General features: G+C 50.3%; 1 protein-coding gene across 1 annotated transcript in view; it reads right to left on the reverse strand.

Moving 5' to 3' along the window:
• Positions 1 to 4,861: 4,861 nt before the first annotated feature.
• The window catches only part of LOC132461076 (acetyl-CoA carboxylase-like), a 62,289-nt gene continuing 46,126 nt past the window's right edge, over positions 4,862 to 21,024 (reverse strand). Inside the window, 11 exon segments of the mRNA XM_060056153.1 lie at positions 4,862 to 6,901; positions 7,261 to 7,397; positions 9,758 to 9,928; positions 11,390 to 11,544; positions 12,863 to 12,975; positions 13,899 to 14,076; positions 14,773 to 14,908; positions 15,182 to 15,278; positions 15,608 to 15,704; positions 16,489 to 16,609; positions 17,023 to 17,166. Coding sequence (XP_059912136.1) covers positions 6,775 to 6,901; positions 7,261 to 7,397; positions 9,758 to 9,928; positions 11,390 to 11,544; positions 12,863 to 12,975; positions 13,899 to 14,076; positions 14,773 to 14,908; positions 15,182 to 15,278; positions 15,608 to 15,704; positions 16,489 to 16,609; positions 17,023 to 17,166 — 1,476 coding nt within the window. The 3' untranslated portion in view covers positions 4,862 to 6,774.

Genomic DNA, 21,024 nt, shown 5'->3' on the forward strand with positions numbered 1-21,024 from the left:
ACCGGTCCTTTCTGATCCCAGATCTGTCCGCGGTTAACAGACCTCTCCGTGATACCAGAGACCGGTCCGTGATACCAGAGACCGGTCCGTGATACCAGAGACCGGTCCGTGATACAGAGACCGGTCCTTGATACCAGAGACCGGTCCTTGATACCAGAGACCGGTCCGTGATACCAGAGACCGGTCCGTGATACCAGAGACCGGTCTGCGATACCAGAGACCGGTCCGTGATACCAGAGACCGGTCTATGATTCCTCCAGAATGCGAGGGGCCCTCTCCTGAATTTACTCATTTACACCTGGCTTGATATCGCCGGTCGCAGCTTGTCCCGTCGCCTCCGCCTGCTGCAGCCGGGCCCCGGACGGGCCCCTGTTTTATGTATTCCCCAGACAGGGGGCACTAAGCTGTTGCAGGCGGGGGGGGTAACGCGCGGAGCTGCGGTGATCAGAGGGCGTGCTAATCTGGGGGCCCCTGGAGGAACGGTTCTAATGGGGATTAGAGATTAAGCCCCTGGTCGGGCAGGCAGGCAGGCGGGCCCTCACGTCCCCCGAGGGCCACAAAGCTTTTATTTTTGGGGGGCCCGTGCTCGCTGGTCCCCTCGCATTATAAAAGAGACGTTAGGTTTATGGGGTGTTTTTGGGGTGATCCTGAATCTGGTTGTTCTGCTCTCTCTCCGGTAACGTTTTTAATTCGACCGGACGTATGTTTTACTGTCAGGGTTTACGGTACCTTGATGCATTGCATAAACATAAACAAACTACGGCTGAGTGAGTCTGACACAGGTGTAATGTATGTGTGCTGAAGGGATTTTAAGGAGGTTCTGTGTGATGGTTCACCGTTCCAGTGGTCTGACCACAAGGATCTGAAACGTCTGTCATCGCCGAGGCATTGACGGCCCTTTGCCTCCGGCTCAATCAGGCTCTAACAGGAGGACCAAAGCTGGACTGGGTCGCCCCGCCCATTCTGCCGGCGATTTGCGGTCGCCCTGCAGAAGGGTCTGGAGAAGGGCAATACATTTCTTTCTCGTTTCAATACCTTTTTGCGGGAGCCAATCGCCACGCTGGCTTTCCCCCCTGGCGCACTACTGGCTGGTTTAACAATTTGACGACAGGGAAGCGACGGCAAGCACTCCAATTGCGCACAGTCATTTGTAGACTGTAGATCGCACGTTGCAGACCAACGTGCGATCTGCGATTGAGCTTGGTCTGGCAATAGCCGGGCTGGACCAACGCAGGGAGACTGATCTGCTATGAGCGGAAGCTCCCTGGCTGTTCCCTCTCTGCCAGTGGAGGGCAGCTGTTAGTCGTAGTAGAGGTGCAGTACGGGTCATCCAATCATCCACTATTCACCCTAACCCATCCGACAGCCATTAATGCATCCATACACCATCATCCTCACATCTAACACACCATCTGTCCAACCACCTTCACCCATCCACCCTTCCATCGTATTCATGTTTTATACAGTTATTATGCATCAATAAACAAAAATGTACTAATATGGGCGTCTTCCGGGATGTATTCATCAACTGAATGTATTCCGTGAATACATTCAGTTCTTAGAAAAGATGCGCCCCATAAAAACGAAATAAATACAGAGTACCAGGCGTCCTTCATCCAACAGCCCCCCCACCACGGGGTGTATGGAATGGTTCACGTGCGCGCGGCACGCGAGTGCGTGCGTGTGTGTGTTCTTCCAGATTACAGGCGTATAGATAAGGACGTCTGTGAAGGGAGAGGTCATAGGTTCCAATCCCAGCCGGGAGAGACGCTACGGGTCAGAGGACGGAGATAAGGAGGTGCTCTCCCCCTCCTCATCTCCAGCGAGGCACAAAGCAGATGATACCAACCCGCTGGTTAGCCCCGAGATTAGAACAATACATCAAAACCACAAGACCTCCTGTGTAAGGATGATAGCGACGGTGTCCGGGTTTATCAACACATGAGGCGCGTAGAGTAGCCTACCCGAGTACGGGGTAGCAGTAGTGGTGGTAGCAGCAGTAGTACTAGAAGGTATAGTACTAGCTGTACTTGTAGCAGCACTTGTAGCAGTAGCAGCAGCAGTAGTAGTAATAGCTGTACCTGTAGCAGTGCCAGTAGCTGTACTTGTAGCAGTACCAGTACGAGTACTATTACCAGGAGCAGTAATAGTAGTACTGTAGCAGTACTAGTAGCAGTATGAGCCCTAGCAGTAGCATTAAGAGACCTACCAGTAGCATTAGCATTAGCAGTAGTATGAGCCCTAGCATTAGCAGTAGTAGAGGTATAAGCCCTAGCAGTAGCATAAGCATTAGTAGCAGTATGAGCCCTAGCATTAGCATTAGCAGCAGTATGAGCCCTAGCAGTAGCATTAGCAGTAGTAGCAGCATGAGCCTTAGCCCTAGCATAGTAAAGCTTGGAGAAACAGAAGAGACTGCGGGCCAGCCCCCACATGTCACATGGTTCAGGTCGATGGATGCTATTGGTGGATTGGTATTGGTGAATTGATTGATGGTTGGTTGATGGTTGTGGTTGACTGATTGATGGTTAATTGATGTACCGGTTGATTGACTGTTGTTTGATGATGGGTTCATTGAGGAATGGTTGACTGATTAACGATTCATTGATTGATTGATGGTTCTTGTTGAATGATGCCTGCTTGATTGGTTCATTAGTAAACAGAGGGGATTGATTGATCACTGGGATGATTGATTAGTGGTGCTGGTTAATTGACTGGTGTATTAATGGTACTGGTTCATTAATGGTACATTCCCAGGTTTGATGACTTTGTATTAAAATACATAAAAGATGAAAACTCACCAGCGATAATGAGAAGATGAAAAGATCTGGAGACGTCGAGACCATAGACCATGTGGTGGTGTCCCAGAGAGAGAGAGAGAGAGAGAGAGCGAGAGCGAGAGACAGAGAGAGCGAGAGACAGAGAGAGAGAGAGAGAGCGAGCGAGAGAGCGACTCAGAGCGAGACAGAGACAGAGAGAGAGAGAGACTCAGAGCGAGACAGAGACAGAGACTCAGAGCGAGAAAGACACATACAGAGAGAGACACACACACACCCATACACACACAGAGAAAGAGAGACAGAGAGATGGAGACACACAGACACACACACTAATTACAATCTGGCAACTGGGTCACCGGTTTTGTCTCTCAAGAGCTGTCGAGTCTCTGCGACGCGTGGATATGGAATTATGCTTTCCTTCCGACGAGAGATTGAACCTCTCGAACAATGTCTTAAAGCCTTCCTCCCCCTCCGTCTCCCCCACCTCTCTCTCCCCATCCAACTGTTTATTCTTCCGAGTCGATTCCTTCGCCTCTTGAAACCTGTCTTTACTTTTACTTCCATGACCTCGCCCTTCCGTTCTCAGCAACAACAAACACGTCAAAAACAGCGTTTAACTTACGGTGGCTACAGAAGAGGTTTGTAGAGGAGCAGGAGATGGCAGATAGTGTGAAGAAACAGATAAGAATATAAACCGCAGAACAAAACAAATTACTAAATACTACCGGTGGCTAACTGTTGTTGGACAGTGTTTTCCCTTGACATGTCTCTCAGTCTACCCTTAACATAGCTGTAGTCCTACCCTTAACATGACTGTAGGTCTACCCTTAAGATAGCTAAATGCTACCCTTAACTAAGCTGGAGGCCTGTGGGCCTAACGCACTAAACCAGCTTTAACAAACCGTTATGAAAAGGAAACAAACGTCTGAGTTCTGCTTGGTTTAGGGCGCACAGAAAACGGCAGTTCATTAACAAGGAAGAATACAAATTGGAATTTCATGTGTTTTTTACGGTTCCGTCTTTAATTGTGTCCTGAAATAATGGAGAGAGAAAAAAAAAAAAAAAGGACCAAAGTCGTGTAGTTTGTTCCAAGTTGGTCGGAAACACTCCTCCTTTTGGCTGGTCGACTCAGGGACCCCCGGTCCTCCCCCCGCCCGTGATTAAAGGGAGAATTAGCGGGCGCCGGATCCCCGCTACAAATGAGCCCAACCTCTCCGGGGAGACCTGGCAAGACGCGGTTCCAATTATACCGCCAAATGAATCATTTTCTTATTGGGCGTCCTATAATTGTGGTGGGTATTGGGCCGGAGCAACTCAATTTGTCTCACATATTTGTTGGTCGTTGGGTAATAGAGTTGACAGAGCCAAGGGGGGGCAGGGACGGGGGGAAACAAAAGGGGTGCGAGATGGATCCCCCCACTTTCTGTTTGATGTGCTTCATCCACGCTAAGACGGTTGATGTTTAAAGGGCTGACAAAATAAAACGCCGTTAATGGGACGCCATTGTCTCAGGATGATCCATCCCTCTCGTCTCCGGCGTTACGACTTTGTTCCGACCGGGGAGGAATTAACGAGGCCGCCGGTGACGTCATCGTCGTTATCCGTCTTCGGAGGGATTCGGGTTTGCGCGACGGAGAAATTAAATTAGCCCGGGAAACGTGACCTCGCTTCCCATCGTTGGTGAGGCGCTGTCGGAGGGGTCAGAAAGACGTGGGACTCCTTGGTGCTTTTTTACATTAGCTTTTATTGACATGGTCATCAGGGTACAACATTGTAAATATAATCTCCAACCCCAGTCCGGAAAATAAACATTTTAAAAAGTAACAGGGAACCACACACACAGTAACCTCAAACACTGTCGAACATGTTTGTCTGTTTGGCAGCTTTAGTTCAGCATTTAGTTCAACGTCATTTTTCAGTAGTTTGTTAAAAAGTATATTTTCTTCCATCATAATAAGGTTTTAGTTTGCTTGTCCACGTTTCTTCGCAACTCTCAATGTCATATCGTTTCTAGCAAGTCAGTATTTAAAAAAAGACAGTTAAAAACTACAGTTAAACATGCAAACGTATCAGTAAACTAAATGAATTACTCAGAAAGTATGAACCAGTTAAGTTGTACAAACCAGGTGTACTGGTCCAGCAAACCTGACGAAGCGGACCAATAATTGAGTCACTTTTAGTAAAAAAATAAACGACACAAAAACATTGAGAAAATTAAACTCAAAAAAGTGAACCTTTTTAAGACTTTTTTTAAGACTGTTTCTGGAATCAAGTCCCAATCATTTGAGAACTTAGCCTGAATGTTTCTGCAAGTTGTTTCACATGAAAAACTCCTTTCTAGTTAACAACTCTGAGGAAGTGTGTGTGTGTGTGTGCATGTTAATGTGTGTGATTGTGTGTGTCTGTAAGTGTTTGTGCGTGTGCATGTTAGTGTGTGTGATTGTGTGTGCATGCGACTGTGTGTAAATGTGAATACGTTTGCGTGTTAATGTGTGTGTGTGTTTGAGGGTGTGTTTTTGCATGCGAGAGTGTGTGTGCATGTGATTACGTGTGTGTGTTTGCTTTTTAGTGTGCGTGTGTGTGTGTACGTGAGTGTGTACGTGAGTGTGCATGCATGCGAGTGCATGTTAGTGAGTGCGTGTGTGTGTGTGTGTGTGTGTGTGTGTGTGTGTGTGTGTGTGTGTGTGTGTGCGCACACGCCGTGGCGCTGACGTTGGAGGCCAGACGAGGGAACAATGAGCAGTAAAGTGCAACAACAGCAGCCTGCACGCTCCTGTGGCGGGCTGTGGGTCACACGTGTGTTACTGTGTGTGTGAGAGTGTGTGTGTGAGTGTGTGTGTGTTTCTAAGACAGAAGTGACAGCTGCCATTCCGTGTGCAGCGGGTGCTACCTCGCTAATGCTGCTAGTGGGAGGGGGGGGGGCTGCTCCGTCCCCCACTCCCTGCTGGGAGTCCTCTGTCCATTTCTTAAAGCAAACCACCTCCTTTCCACCACCTCCTACCCCCTCCCCCCACCGGCCCCCTACCTTCATTGGCCCCCCCCCCCCCCACTGTGCACCCCATGTCGGAGCACCCTCATTAAGTGCATCCGAACAAGGTGTGCAAATCCTTTATTTTTTGCAGTAAAGTCGTCGGTCCGTTGTCGACCAATCACGGAGCCGACGTCCCCAGTAAACGTACCGTCAGAGTATCAAGGTTCGGGGGTTTGTTTAGGGACGACCCCGACGTACCAGAACCCCCGTCTTTAACTCACCGTGGTCAACTCAGCCCACATTAAGGAACAAAACGGGATGATTCTAATTCTGAGCCGTAGTCGTAAATCGTATGTAAACGGGGTCAAACCACGCCAAACGTGACGCGCCACACGCTAGTGTTTAGGTCTCTACGGTTTCCTGTTGTCCCTCATATTAACTAGACCTTAACGGTCCAACGCACACACATACGTATTGTCAAACGGAAATGTACACAGAAAAGTGTTAAAACTGACATCTGTCATTTCACCACACTCTCCCTCCCTTCACCTCCCCCGCCCCCTCCCTCCCCCCCCTCCCCCCCTCCCCCTGGAGATAAGTGTGAATCATAGCCGGCGGCTTCATGGCTACCCCTGGCGTGCGCCGTGGGGCCGTGGCGCTGGCTCCTCCAATTACCCCCAGACTCCAGCGGGGGCGTCGTGGTCGTTGGGAGAGGGGCTGGGGCGATGTGGGGGGGGGGGGGGGGGCTGGGGGACGGGAGGAGAAAGAGGGAGAGGAGAGAGGATGAAGAGAGGAGAGTTGGGAGGAGTGGGGAGAGAGAGACAGAGATGGAGAGAGGAGAGATGGGAGAAGAGAGAGGATAGAGAGGGGAGGGGGAGGGGGAGGAGAGAGAGGGGAGCAAAGAGGCAGAGATGGGAGGAGGGAGGGGAGGGAGGAGGAAAGAGAGAGAGGAGAGGGAGGGGAGGGGAGGGAGGAGGAAAGAGAGAGAGGAGAGGGAGGGAGAGGGGGGGGGGTCTCTCGGCCCCTCTAGGTGGAGGACGAGGTCTCCATGGTGGACAGGATGCGTACGACCTCGGCCCGCTGCGTGGGGGAGATGTGCTGGGTCATGTGGACGATGGAATCCATGGCAACCTCGGGGTTGGCTTGGACCAGGCTGGGGGGGGGGGGGGGGGGCACAGGGAGGGAATGAGGTCATGACCCTTCCTTCGCATCCATTCATCCTCCAACTTAAAGCGAATGAAAAGTCTTCTGAACATATTCTGCTGAGAGATTAATACACTTATAGACCAATACAATAATTGATTAGGATTATTTCACGTTTTGTGCTGTTGTGAGGCAAATGTTCCTTTTCCATGGCAACACTGTCCATTAAATGTTAAAGTTTGAGATAAACTTAAATAAATTATGATGAGAAAGATCAACCCCATGTTGATCTGGAAGGTCTCTGATGTGAGGTAGGGTGTGTGCGTGCGTGTGTGTGTGCGTGTCTGTGTGCGTTTGTGCGTGCGTTACCTGCGTATCTGCTTGAGGATGTGGTCTCTGCGGATGTACTTGATGTTCTCGTCGACGACAGACCGCGCCCCCTCCTCCTCCGCCAGCTGCCTCTCCAGCCAATCAACCACCTCCTCGTTATCATCCCACAGGTAGGCCTGCACACACCCCGCAGCCAATCAATTAATCAATCAATACATCAATCAATCAATACATCAATCAATCAATCAATCAACCACCTCCTCGTTATCATCCCACAGGTAGGCCTGCACACACCCCGCAGCCAATCAATTAATCAATCAATACATCAATCAATCAATACAACAATCAATCAATCAATACATCAATCAATCAATCAATCAACCACCTCCTCGTTATCATCCCACAGGTAGGCCTGCACACACCCCGCAGCCAATCAATTAATCAATCAATACATCAATCAATCAATACATCAATCAATACATCAATCAATCAATACATCAATCAATCAACCACCTCCTCGTTATCGTTTGTTTAAGGTAGGCCCTCAGTAGATAATCAATTGTTCAGATCAATCAATCGATCAATCAAATCAATTTATTATTCATTCAAATCAATCAAAGTTCTGGTAAAGAAATAAATGACATGAAACCATTAAAAATAAATATTTATACAATGGATACCGCTACAACCATTACTACCACTGCTAACTACTGCTAAGGTCCTACTAGCTAAACCCACTAGTGAGGAGGAGACCAGTATGGCGAGGTCCTGTCAGCTCACTAAGCGGGCTTCAGCAGGCTTAGGCCCTGGTGTCGGACGCCTGCTCTCTCAGGTCCAGAAAGCCTCAGGACTACAGAATACCTTTACTGCGAAAGAACAGCATTCAAACTGATAAACGTTTTTATTGTGAAGGAAATATTGTCCTCTTCACAACACAACACAACAAACCATTATTTAAAATAAACAATGGAGTGCTTTTGTTGCCTGGCCCCAACGGAGGGAAGAAAGAAAGGAAAAATGAATATTCATCAATTTCTGAAACCTCCGATATTAAACAAAGCCAGGATTAGCGTCCATTTTACAGGGAGGAGGGGGGGGGGGAGGGGGAGGGGTGTGTGTGAGTGTGAGTGTGAGTGTGTGTGTGTGTGTGTGTGTGTGTGTGTTCGGGGGGCATTCAACGTCTCTCTTTATGAGCGCCTGGACTTGAGGTCCGGCAGAACCCTTAATGCCCGTATTAATCATCTCTAATCTGTTTGCTTTTAATTAAGAAACAGCGTGTTGCCGTGCTATCTGCCCAGCCAGCCCGGTGATTAATGACGCCGGGGCACATCACTGGAGCCCCGGCAGCCAATGGGAGGCCTGCTTCTTAATAGTCCTCAGACAGAAAGACTGGGGACGGCTAGCCCTAGCTCTGCGGCTAGCCCCCGGGGCGCTAACCGTCTCCGATGGACCCCTTCCACCTCCAGGGTCCCTATTCATTGACGCTCGTATCTCGGTTTGGATCAATAGGACTCGATATAATTCCACCAACGTTCCTGCCCCTCTGTTGCGCCCTGTGGTCATGTGATGGTAGACTAGACGTGGGGTTCCTGGAAAACTGAGGACCAAGAGATGTGGTCCCCACTAATTGTTTGTTGTAGGTCTTGGCACTTAAAAATAGTACTTAGCATTGTGTAGCATCTTATCCTAGCTATCTTTGTTGTATACGTCTAGAGTCCCCACTATTCAGAGTCCCCTCAAACTGTTAACAGGCCTAGAATGAGGTTCAGTCAAGCTTAGAGTTAGAGGAACTCATGTTCTTCACAAATTGGCCTTGGCAGATTTGGGACGTTTTGCAAAAACCCAAACCAAGAGATGCGTGTATAATTAGCATGTGACAAAAAACTCTGAAATCGTTACCATAATGCTAATCCTGAAGCCATGATTATATTGTAATGATTATATAAGTCAAACATTGGCCCAGTTAATTAACCCGTTTCCCTTTGGCTGATATTACATTAAATAATGAGTCATTATTGCTGAAATAAAATAAGAATATGATATACAAATGTAAAATTGTTTAAATATGTAAGAACAAGAAACAAAAATAGTCATCATGACATTTCTTTAGGTGAGTTTACATCTGTAAACCCTTTAGGTGTGAGTTTACATCAGTAAACCTTTTAGGTAAATTTACATCAGTAAACCTTTAGGGTGAGTTTACATCAGTAAACCCTTTAGGGTGAGTTTACATCAGTAAACCCTTTAGGGTGAGTTTACATCAGTAAACCCTTTAGGGTGAGTTTACATCTGTAAACCTTTAGGGTGAGTTTACATCTGTAAACCTTTAGGGTGAGTTTACATCAGTAAACCCTTTAGGGTGAGTTTACATCTGTAAACCTTTAGGGTGAGTTTACATCTGTAAACCTTTAGGGTGAGTTTACATCTGTAAACCTTTAGGGTGAGTTTACATCTGTAAACCTTTAGGGTGACACAGACAGACAGACAGACAGACAGACAGACAGACAGACAGACACAGACAGACGGCCAGTCTCACCTTGACGGTGCCCTCTGCCTCGACGAACCAGCGCCGTAGCATGGCCTGCACCTGTCCGTCGGTAAGCTCGTTGTTGGCCGCGTGGATCTTGCCCTTCACCGTGTCCTCCAGCAGGAGGCGCCGCAGACGCCAGTAGAAGAACTGCCGCGAGGTCGGCCACTCCAGGATGTCCTGTCGGAGAGGATAGCTTTATTAGCATGGAGGCTAACAGATAAACGCCCGCTAGGCAGGCTCGGACGCGGATAAACACATAAAGTTTGTTCGCTGGGGGCTGACCAACGGAGAATGGTTTTGTACGCATTGAGGCTAACAAACAAATAACAGTTTTGTTAACGTGGGTGCTAACAAACTAATAAACAGTTTTACTAGCGTAGACAAAAAACTAACAAAAAAAAACAAACCTTAATGGTGGTTTTTGTTAGCTAGGGGCTAACAAACTAATAAACAGTTTAACTGGCGTACACAGAAACAACCAAATCATTTGTGTTGGTTTTTGTTAGCGTAGATACGAACAAACACGTCTGCATCAACGCTAATAAAACTGACAAATAACCGTTTCATCAGCTACAATTTCGTTTCTATAGTTGGGAACAAATGCCCCATGTCCTGATAGAGTAGCGATGGTTGGAACTGTGGAAAGTTATTCTATTGTTCGAACGGAAATATTTCCCATCGGCGCTTAATTTTAACTGATCAGAAAACAAAAGAAAGTCTTTATCTCCCTCAGTTATTGCAGAATCTAATACCAACTGGAGCAATGAGTATTAGGCAATGAAGTGGAAGACATTTATATGAATACATATAAAATAAAGAGAAAGGAGAGAGAGAGGGAGAGAAGGAGAGAGAGGGAGAGGGAGACAGAGGGAGAAAGGAAGAGAGCGAGCGCGAGAATGGCCGCCCGAGGCAGGTCTGTGGTTGCCGGGGCGATGGACCAGGGTCATCGCTTGATAATTAGAACAACACATCCCGAGCCTCAGAGGAATGCGGGATTGGCTAGGAATATTTCCCCTCGGCCAATCACAGATCGGCGTGGATAACAGAAGGTAGCGCCTTGTTTTCATGACACAACGCAGGAAGTTAAACAGAGATTATAAGTGTGGGAATAAAGGTAAGTCAGTCGACCAAACAGCGGGGGTCAGCTTGTGTCAGCAGGAGAGTTGTTCGGGTGTTCGACTCCCAGCGGGAAGGTTCTGGGTTCAAACCCCAAAGTCAAGATGTCCAACATTGAGCTGCTTAACGACCAGCATTTCATAAAGTAAATGAATGGGTTGATCGCATAAAAGTGTATGTTAATGAAGTTAAATCTTACAAAGTGACGATATGGAAAATATTAGCAGACGATATGGAAAATAATTGACACACTGGATCAAACCTGGGCAACAAACGACTTATTCTAAGCTTCTGAAAAATGTTTTTAAATGCTGCATCACCAAAACCGCTCCTCAGCGGCCATCTGACAACATCAGCTCGAACCATGACGTCCCGTCCAGAGAGGAAGTGATGTCACGTCCAGACAGACAGGAAGTGATGTCACATCCAACAAAGGTCGTGTCTCCTCTCCCCCTGATAGCCCGCGCCGTCCGTTGTAATACTATGCATACAATAATAGTGTAATCTATATCTTAGTCTCACCGTGATGACGCCCTTCTCCTGCATGCGGCCGGGTGTGTCGTGGAGGTCGGCGAACTGCACCGCCACCTGGTGGTAGATGGGCAGCAGGAACTCCTCGCGCTCCTTCAGCTTACCCTCCAGCTCCTTCCTCTCGGCGGGGTTCAGCTCGGGGGTCCCTGCGGGGAGAGAGTCCGAGACACTTCCTTTAGTGGGGAGACGGGAGACAACATGTGGTCGACGGTCATTCGGGTATTCCGTTCAGTTTCACTCGATGCAGTTTTAACTCAGACAAACGTCATTTATTATTTCTTTCTTTTTACTGCACTTTAAGGGGACCTTGAGGGTGCAATAAAAACAAAACAATTATTCTTATATTATTATCTCTATTATTCTTATGTCATGTGAATGTACCGCTATTTACTACATCGCCATCGTGCAGCACTCTCATCAGCACCAGTTTTGATTGGACGCTCTGAAGTCGCTTGGATCAAAGCGTCTAAACGTAAACAACACATGACTCTCACACGGCTGTGTGAGTTAAACACAGCCGTCCGTCAGTCTGCCCGTCCGTCCGTCAGTCCGTCCGTCCGTCCGTCCATCGCTCACAACACCCATCCACAGGTTCCGCCTGAACCACCTCTCACTAACTGCCATGCACACGCACACGCACACGCACACACACACACTAAAAATAACGTGCTGCTGACCAAAGCACCGGCCCGCTGTCAGCAAAGGAGAGTGATTTCTGTCAATTCGCCAATTGGTGAGACCTCCATACCCCCACCTCCACCCCCACCCCCACCCCCACCCTGGCTGAGATCGCCTCCAGCCCCCAACGAGCCCACACAGCACCCCCACCTCCCAGGAGCCCAGGGGAGGAATCGATAGGTGGGGAGGGGAGGGCGGAGGTGGGGGGTGGAGGAGGGGGTGGTGCTAGATGATGAGGGCAGGCTGAGGATTGATCCCAGGCTGTGATTGACACCTCCAGAGCTGTGAAGATCATACCATCCAACGGAGATAAAAACAAGTGCCCCACCCCCCCTCCCCCTGACGGGGGGGGTGAGGGGGGAGGCGGAGAGGGGGGAGGCGGAGGGGACGCCTGATGGACAATCTTTGACGGCTTTTCATTTTGGCGCTGGCGTTGTCAAGACATTTTTAAACGAGATTGTATTTGTTCTTAATGTCACATATTTGAGTCCAAAACTGGCAACTCCTGTGTTCATTGTTGATTATTTTTTATTTATATAGTTATTCATATTTTAGATTCAATAAAAAGGGTTTTTGTTACTTGGGCCTTGCTGAAAGGCGCTATACAAATCAAATACATTTTTTATCCTAATTGTGTATCTTAACCAAAGTCCCCACTTCCAGTCCGGTTTGGGGTTTTGGGGAGGTCTGCTGAACCCATCGGAGGACTTCAGGACCTCCGCTAGCCGGGGTCTGACGCCTTCTGAGACGCTGCGGTGAGCGGTGCAAGGCCCACGGTGAACTGACCGAGTCGCTCGGACAGGCCGGTGTAGACGGGGTCCACCCTCCTCATGGTCTTCACCAGGTCCTTCCTCCTGAACTTGATCTCCACCGTGCCCTCGGCCTCCAGAACGCCGCCCCTGGGGAGAGGAGAAGGTGGAGGTCAGTGACAGACAGGAGCACCGCACAACAACAGCAGACGACAACCAAGACATCAACAAACGACAACCCGAAACAAGACAACTAGACCACAGCACAACAACAGCAGACGACAACCAAGACATCAACAAACGACAACCCGAAACAAGACAACTAGACCACAGCACAACAACAGCAGACGACAACCAAGACATCAACAAACGACAACCCGAAACAAGACAACTAGACCACAGCACAACAACAACAGACGACAACCAAGACAACAACAAACGACAACCCGAAACAAGACTGTTGGGTAAACAAGAAAACACTAAAAAACAACTAGAACACAGCAAAACAACAACAAACGACCAAAACAACAAACAACAACCAATACAAGTCTGTTGGGTAAACAAGAACACCAAAACAACAACCAGCAAACACAACCAGAAACACCAAAACAACCAGAGTACAACCAAAACAACAACCAGAATACAACCAAAACAAGAACAACCAGATCACAACCAAACACACCAAAACATCAAACAACATAACACAACAACCATAGCACAACAACCATAACACAACCAAATGCACCATAACACAACCAAATACACCATAACACAACCAAATGCACCATAACACAACCAGATGCACCATAACACAACCACCACACAACCAGATACACCACAACCATCACACAACCAGATACAAATAACACAACCATAACACAACCAGATACACCATAACACAACCATAACACAACCAGATACACCATAACACAACCAGATACACCATAACACAACCTGATACACCATATGACAACCATAACACAACCAGATACACCATAACACAACCATCACACCACCACAACACCACCCCATTGGTTCAGCAGGTGTGTGGGCGGTCTCTTGGCGGGGCTCACCGGCTGTCCTTGTCGGCGTACATCTCCATGTGGCGGGGGTTGATGGTGGGGTCGATGACCACCCAGGACCCCCCGCGGAGCTCCGCCTGGGGGGGGATGTACACCAGCACGGGCTGCCGGTACTCCCGCAGCCCGTCCACGATGTACGCCCCGAACTTCAGCACCTGGTCGTACATGTCTGGGGGGGCAGAGAGACAGGGTGGGGGTCAGGGTGGGGGTCAGGAGGTCAGGGTGGAGGTCATGGAGGGGTCGGGGTGGTCAGGGAGGGTGGAGGTCAGGGTGGGGGTCAGGAGGTCAGGGTGGGGGTCAAGAGGTTAAGGTGGAGGTCAGGAGGTCATGGTGGAGGTCAGGAAGTCTGGAGTTTAGGGTGGGGGTCAGGGTGGAGGTCAGAGTCAGGAGGTCAGGATGGGGGTCAAGAGGTTACGGTGGAGGTCAGGGTGGGGGTCAGGAGGTCAGGGTGGGGGTCAGGGTGGAAGTCAGGGTGGGGGTCAAGGTGGAGGTCAGGGTTGGGGTCAAGAGGTTAAGGTGGAGGTCAGGAGGTCATGGTGGAGGTCAGGAAGTCTGGAGTTTAGGGTGGGGGTCAGGGTGGAGGTCAGGGTCAGGGTGGGGGTCAAGAGGTTAAGGTGAAGGTCAGGGTGGGGGTCAGGAGGTCAGAGTGGGGGTCAGGGTGGAAGTCAGGGTGGGGGTCAGGGTGGAGGTCAGGGTGAAGGTCAGGGTGGGGGTCAGGAGGTCAGGGTGGAGGTCAGGGTGGGGGTCAGGAGGTCAGGATGGGGGTCAGGGTTGGGGTCAGGGTGGAGGTCAGGGTGGGGGTCAGGGTGGGGGTCAGCTGAGCCAGGTGTGGCCCAGACCCTGAACCAGGTGTGGCCGCTCGTACCCTTCATGCCGCCGGAGAAGCCCCTCCAGTTGGCGAACACCATGAGGGGCAGGCCCTCGCGGTTCAGGTCCTTGATGGCCTGGGCCGTCTTGAAGGCCGAGTCGGGGAACCACACCTGGCCCGCCTGCTGGATGACCTGCAGGGCCGATCAATAGGGCGTCAATACACTGCCATACCACGATCCATAATCAATAACAATGACAATCAATACAAAATCCATTCAAAATCAATTCCCCGATCCCACAGTAATTGATGCACGATCACACAATCAATACAGAATCAATAACCGATCAAACAATCAATACCCTGTTCTACATCAGATCAATAACCATCAATATCTGGCCCATACCCAATCACACAACCCGATCAATAGCCAGTCAGAAGATGTGTGTGTGTGTCCAGCTCTTACCTTGGCCTCAGAGTCCAGGTTGGCCGGATCAGCTGGGATGGTCAGCTCTACAGACCTGGTCTCCACGGCAACCACTCCGGTAGGGATTCCTCCCAACCTTTATTTAAAACATCACACATTACAAACCTACTTGACAAACACCAACACCTCACACACACACACACACACACACACACACACACACACACACACAAAGACAGATTCTCACACACACACACAGATTCTCACACACACACACACACACACACACAGACAGGTTCACACACACACACACACACACACACACACAGACAGGTTCACACACACACACACACACACACACACACACACACACACACACACACACACACACACACACACACACACACACACACACACACACACACACACACACACACACACACAGGGGGGGGGGGTGCAGCCTACCGGGCGCGGCCCACCACCACGCTCTGGGCCCACGGCTGCATGATCTCCATGAAGGAGCCCTGGTCGAAGAAACCACTCTGCCAGGAGCCCTTAGGGGCTGGGGGGGGGGAGGAGGAGGAGGGGAAGAGGAGGAGGAGGGGGGAGGAGGAGGGGGAGAGGAGGAGGAGGAGGAGGGGGGGGGGGGGGGAGGAGGAGGAGGAGGGAGGAGGAGGGGGAGGGGAGGAGGAGCAGGGGGGGGGGGGGAGGAGGAGGAGGAGCGGGGGGGGAGAAGAGGAGGAGGGGGAGGGGGAGGAGGAGGAGAAGAGGAGAGGGAGAGGAGGAGGAGGAGTAGAGGAAGGGGAGAGGAGGAGGAGGAGGATGAGGACAGGAGGAGGAAGAGGAGGGGAGAGGAGGAGGAGGAGAAGAGGAGGAGGGGAAGAGGAGGAGGAGAGGGAGGGGGAGGAGGAGAGGAGGAAGAGGAGGAGGGGGAGGAGGAAGAGGAGGAGAGGGAGGAGGAGGAGGAAGAGGAGGAGAGGGAGGAGGAGCAGGAGGAGGGGGAGGAGGAGAAGAAGGAGGAGGAGGAGGAGGAGGAGGAGAAGAGGGAGGAGGAGCAGGAGGAGGGGGAGGAGGAGAAGAGGGAGGAGGAGGAGAGGGGAGAGAGAGAAAGAGGAGGAGGAGGAGCAGAAGGAGAAAAATAATAAGAGTTACTATTTCTGACTATGTTGTCATTGGACAGACACTTTTATCCAGAGTGATACAGACCATTAAGGAGCAGGTCAGGGTTAAGCGGCGTTTTGCTGAAAAGGGGCTCTTTAAAACCCAAACCCTAGACAGCCCCTTTAACCAGGAGACCTGGAGGTAAACAGGCTCCTTCAACCCAGGCCTGTGCAAGGGGGTCTTACACTGACTGGGGCGTCCGGACAGCATCCAGCGGGGGTCGTAGGGGGCCTTGGTGGGGATGAACTCGATCAGCCGGTCGATGGGGTCCTTGGCGCTGAGAATGGGCCCCGGGCTGGCGTTAGTCTGGAGACGCAGGAGTCAGAATCACACAGAAATCACGCAGAGAAATCACACAGAAATCATACAGAAATCACACAGAAATCACACAGAAATCACCATCTGGATTGTATTTGTGATTTGTTGAATGAAAAATAGAGCAAATGTAAAAATACAAAAGCAACTATAATTGGATATTAAATCAATTAAATGGGTAATTTCATCCAACAATAATATATATTTCTACGGATATACCAATAGTAGTAGTAGGACTCATAACTTACATTTCTGCATTACCTTGCGTCACTAATTTGTAATAAAAAATTCAAAATTCCGAAATTTTTATCACAATTGTATGTTTAGTCTACGAATGTCTAGTTTGAGCTGGATTCTGTGGTTCTAACGTCTTCAAACTGTGACCCCCTGGTCCCGGTCCCCACCTTGGGCATGTAGGACAGCCACTGCAGGAGGGTGAAGACGCCCTCGAAGTCATCACAGACGGTGGAGTGGGTCACCCCGTTGTTGTGCATGATCTGGATCCCCCCCAGCTGGTTGTTAGACGTGTAAACCTCGCTGCCCAGAACCTGGAGAAATATAAATAAATACATTAAATATCATATACCACAACATAACAGAACTCACACACCTCCCTGCCAAGAACCTATAATACATATGATATCATATACCACGACATAACATAACATAACATAACATAACATAACATAACATAACACACACCTCCCTGCACAGTACATATTTGTAAAACTATCTTCCAAGTATCTGGTCAAACACAAATATGACACATTATGATATCATACAATATAACATAATTAACACCTCGTTTCCCAGCACAGGGTGTCAAAAACAAATCAGATATTATGATGTAATATAATGCAGAACTCCCTGACTCAGAGCAACTAAAACACAAACAAAACCTCCAAATGTAGATTTCAAATAATACAATTCAAACGCTGCATATAAAATGCATTCAAATAGACCAAACAATGCGTCAAGGTAGATATTTTACAACAACACATTACATTTTAGTTTTGCTTGAGCTGTCTGTGACAGACACACACACACAGTGTGTGTGGTGTGTGGTGTGTGTGTGTGTGTGTGTGTGTGTGTGTGTGTGTGTGTGTGTGACAGGTTGAATAACGCACGACAACGAGAGAACTACACAACTCCTGCTGTGTGAAGAACTGCCTCTGTGAGCTAGCTAGTTATAAACCAACCAGCTAGCTATAAACCAACTCCGTCTCAAAACGCACATGAACTGGCGGCAGGTTACAACCATAAAGACTGAGAGACAGAGGGAGACAGAGAGAGAGACAGCGAGAGAGACAGAGAGACCAAGAGATAGAGTGAGACAGAGAAACAGAGAGAAAGAGAGACAGAGAGACAGAGAGACAGAGAGACAGAGAGAGAGGCCGAGAGAGAGTGAGACAAAGAGACAGAGAGACAGAGAGAGAGAGAGGCCGAGAGAGAGTGAGACAAAGACAGAGAGACAGAGAGAGATACAGAGCAGGACAGAGAGAGAGCGACCAAGAGAGAGTGAGAGCGAGAGAGTGAGACTGAAAGAGAGTGAGACCAAGAGAGAGTGAGACTGAAAGAGAGTGAGACCAAGAGAGAGTGAGACTGAGAGAGCGAGATAGAGCGAGACCTAAGAGTGAGACCAAGAGAGTGAGATAGAGCAAGACCGTAAGAGATTGAGACCGAGAGATTGAGACCAAGAGAGAGTGAGACCGAGAGAGTGAGAGCGAGAAAGAGGCGGTGAGACAGTGAGACGGAGGGAGAGCGAGACCGAGAGAGAGAGTGAGGGAGAGTGAGGGCGAGCGAGCGAGAGGTCACGGGGGAGGATCAGTGTTCTCTCCTTCCTCCCTCCTCTCGGTCATCATTTACTTTCTTTATCACCGCTAACGTCGGACGCTCCGCCACAAATCTGCAGCGCGCCGCTAAAGCTGTCAGCCGCTGGGCCGGAGCCCCGTGCTCACCTTGACACGCACACCCTGCTCCACCTCCCCATTCGCTCTACCCCACCCTGCTCCACCTCCCCATTCCCTCTACCCCACCCTGCTCCACCTCCCCATGCCCTCCTACCCCACCTCCCCATTCCCTCCTACCCCCACCCAAGAGACCTCCACCCACCGAGACCTCCACCATCTCCTCTACCCCCACCCACCGAGACCTCCAACCACTGAGACCTCCAACCACTGGGACCTCCAACCACTGGGACCTCCAACCACTGGGACCTCCAACCACTGGGACCTCCACCCCCCCCACCTCCTCTACCCCACCCACGAGACCTCCACCTCCCCCACCTCCGCTAGGTGCGTGGTAGGTATGTGTATGCGTGTGTGTGTATGTGTATGCGTGTGTGTATGTGTGTGTAGTAGCTGTACAGCTCTGTCTATACTGTGTATGAGTATATCACAGATCACTGGGCTATGTGCAGTTAGTCTCCGACCGCAAATACAGGAAAGGGGCTAACAAACAAATGTCTCCCCGATCCCGGACTGTAGTTTGGGTTGAAACATTCCCGAACCTTCAGTTCCAAGTAACAACTTTTTCCCGAATAAGGTCTGTTCGCCGTCATGTATGCGTATTTTAACCCTGAGTGACTCCCTCCACCAAACACCACTTTAAAAACTCATTTACAGCCCACAGGAAGCACCCCCCCCCCCAGCCCCCAGCGTCTCACTGTGATTGGCTATCACCGGGGCTCTGTTCTCATCATGGACGTCTAATGGGAGAGTTGATTTAAAAACCACCGCAGCTTGTTACAAAGGAGAGGAGGACGAGGAGGAGGAAGAGGAGAGCTGCAAATGGATATGTCATCATTGATCTATTTGCATGTTTTGTCATGTCGCAAATTTGTCACGGAGAGGACTCGCGTTAATGGACTGATGAGTAAATGGAGGAGAGACATGCACGAGGAGCACGCACGAGGAGCATGCACGAGGAGCACGCACGAGGAGCACGCACGAAGAGCACGCACGAGGAGCACGCACGAGGAGCACGCACGAGGAGCACGCACGAGGAGCACGCACGCACGCGGAGCACGCACGCACGCACGCAGACACACACACACACACACACGCACACACATGCACACACAGACACATTCAAACATATGCAGCTAAACACACACACACATGCACACGCACACTCATGCACGCAAAGTAAACACACGCATGCACACACAGACACATTCAAACATATGTAGCTAAACACACACACACACACACACACACACACACACACACACACACACACACACACACACACACACACACACACAGACAAAAACAATCTGTCTCAGCAAAACTTTCATTTTGATTAGGAACAAATGATATGGGTGCAGGAGGCTGCGCCACGGCCCCGAGCTATTTCTATGCAAATAATAACTGCCTGTTCTCTTTCAATTATAGCAGGCTGACTGACAGGCAGCGCGCAGGCAGACAGTCAGAGAGAGGCAGACGGGCAGGGAGAGACAGGCAGGGAGAGAGAGAGAGAGAGATAGATACAGACAGGTAGACAGACAGGCCGAGAGAGGCAGACGGGCAGGGAGAGAGAGAGAGAGAGATAGATACAGACAGGTAGACAGACAGGCCGAGAGAGGGAGAGAGGGAGAGACAGGCAGGGAGAGGCAGACGGGCAGGGAGAGAGAGAGAGAGAGAGATAGATACAGACAGGTAGACAGACAGGCCGAGAGAGGGAGAGAGGGAGAGACAGGCAGGGAGAGGCAGACGGGCAGGGAGAGAGAGAGAGAGAGATAGATACAGACAGGTAGACAGACAGGCCGAGAGAGGGAGAGAGGGAGAGACAGGCAGGGAGAGGCAGACGGGCAGGGAGAGAGAGAGAGAGAGATAGATACAGACAGGTAGACAGACAGGCCGAGAGAGGGAGAGAGGGAGAGACAGGCAGGGAGAGGCAGACGGGCAGGGAGAGAGAGATAGATACAGACAGATAGACAGACAGGCCGAGAGAGGGAGAGAGGGAGAGACAGGCAGGGAGAGGCAGAGTGAGAGAGAGACGGGCGAGGCAGGCAAGCAAACTGGCCTGAAAACAGACAGGCAGAGAGAGAGAGCGACAGCCAGCCAGCCAGCCAGCCAGCCAGCCAGCCAGCCAGCCAGAAAGGCAGAGAGACAGGCAATCAGACAGAGAGCCAGCAAGGGCAGGTAGAGATGCAGCCATGCAACCAGCCAGCCGGGCAGCCAGGCGGAGCAGCCCTGAGGGGGAGGGCCGCTGGGGGGGGGGGGGGCTGAGAGAGGAGGGGGGGGGGGGGGGGGGGGCTGAGAGAGGAGGGGGGGGGGGGGGGGGATCTGACCAGCCGGAACCAGCCGCCGTGATGTGAAGTGTGTACTCCATTACAAACCCCATCTCCTTTGATTTAGACGTCGGCGCCCCGCCCGTGTTTGTGTGTGTGTGTGTGTGTGTGT

Source organism: Gadus macrocephalus, chromosome 7 (genome assembly GCF_031168955.1).
Source record: "Gadus macrocephalus chromosome 7, ASM3116895v1".
NCBI lineage: Eukaryota > Metazoa > Chordata > Actinopteri > Gadiformes > Gadidae > Gadus > Gadus macrocephalus.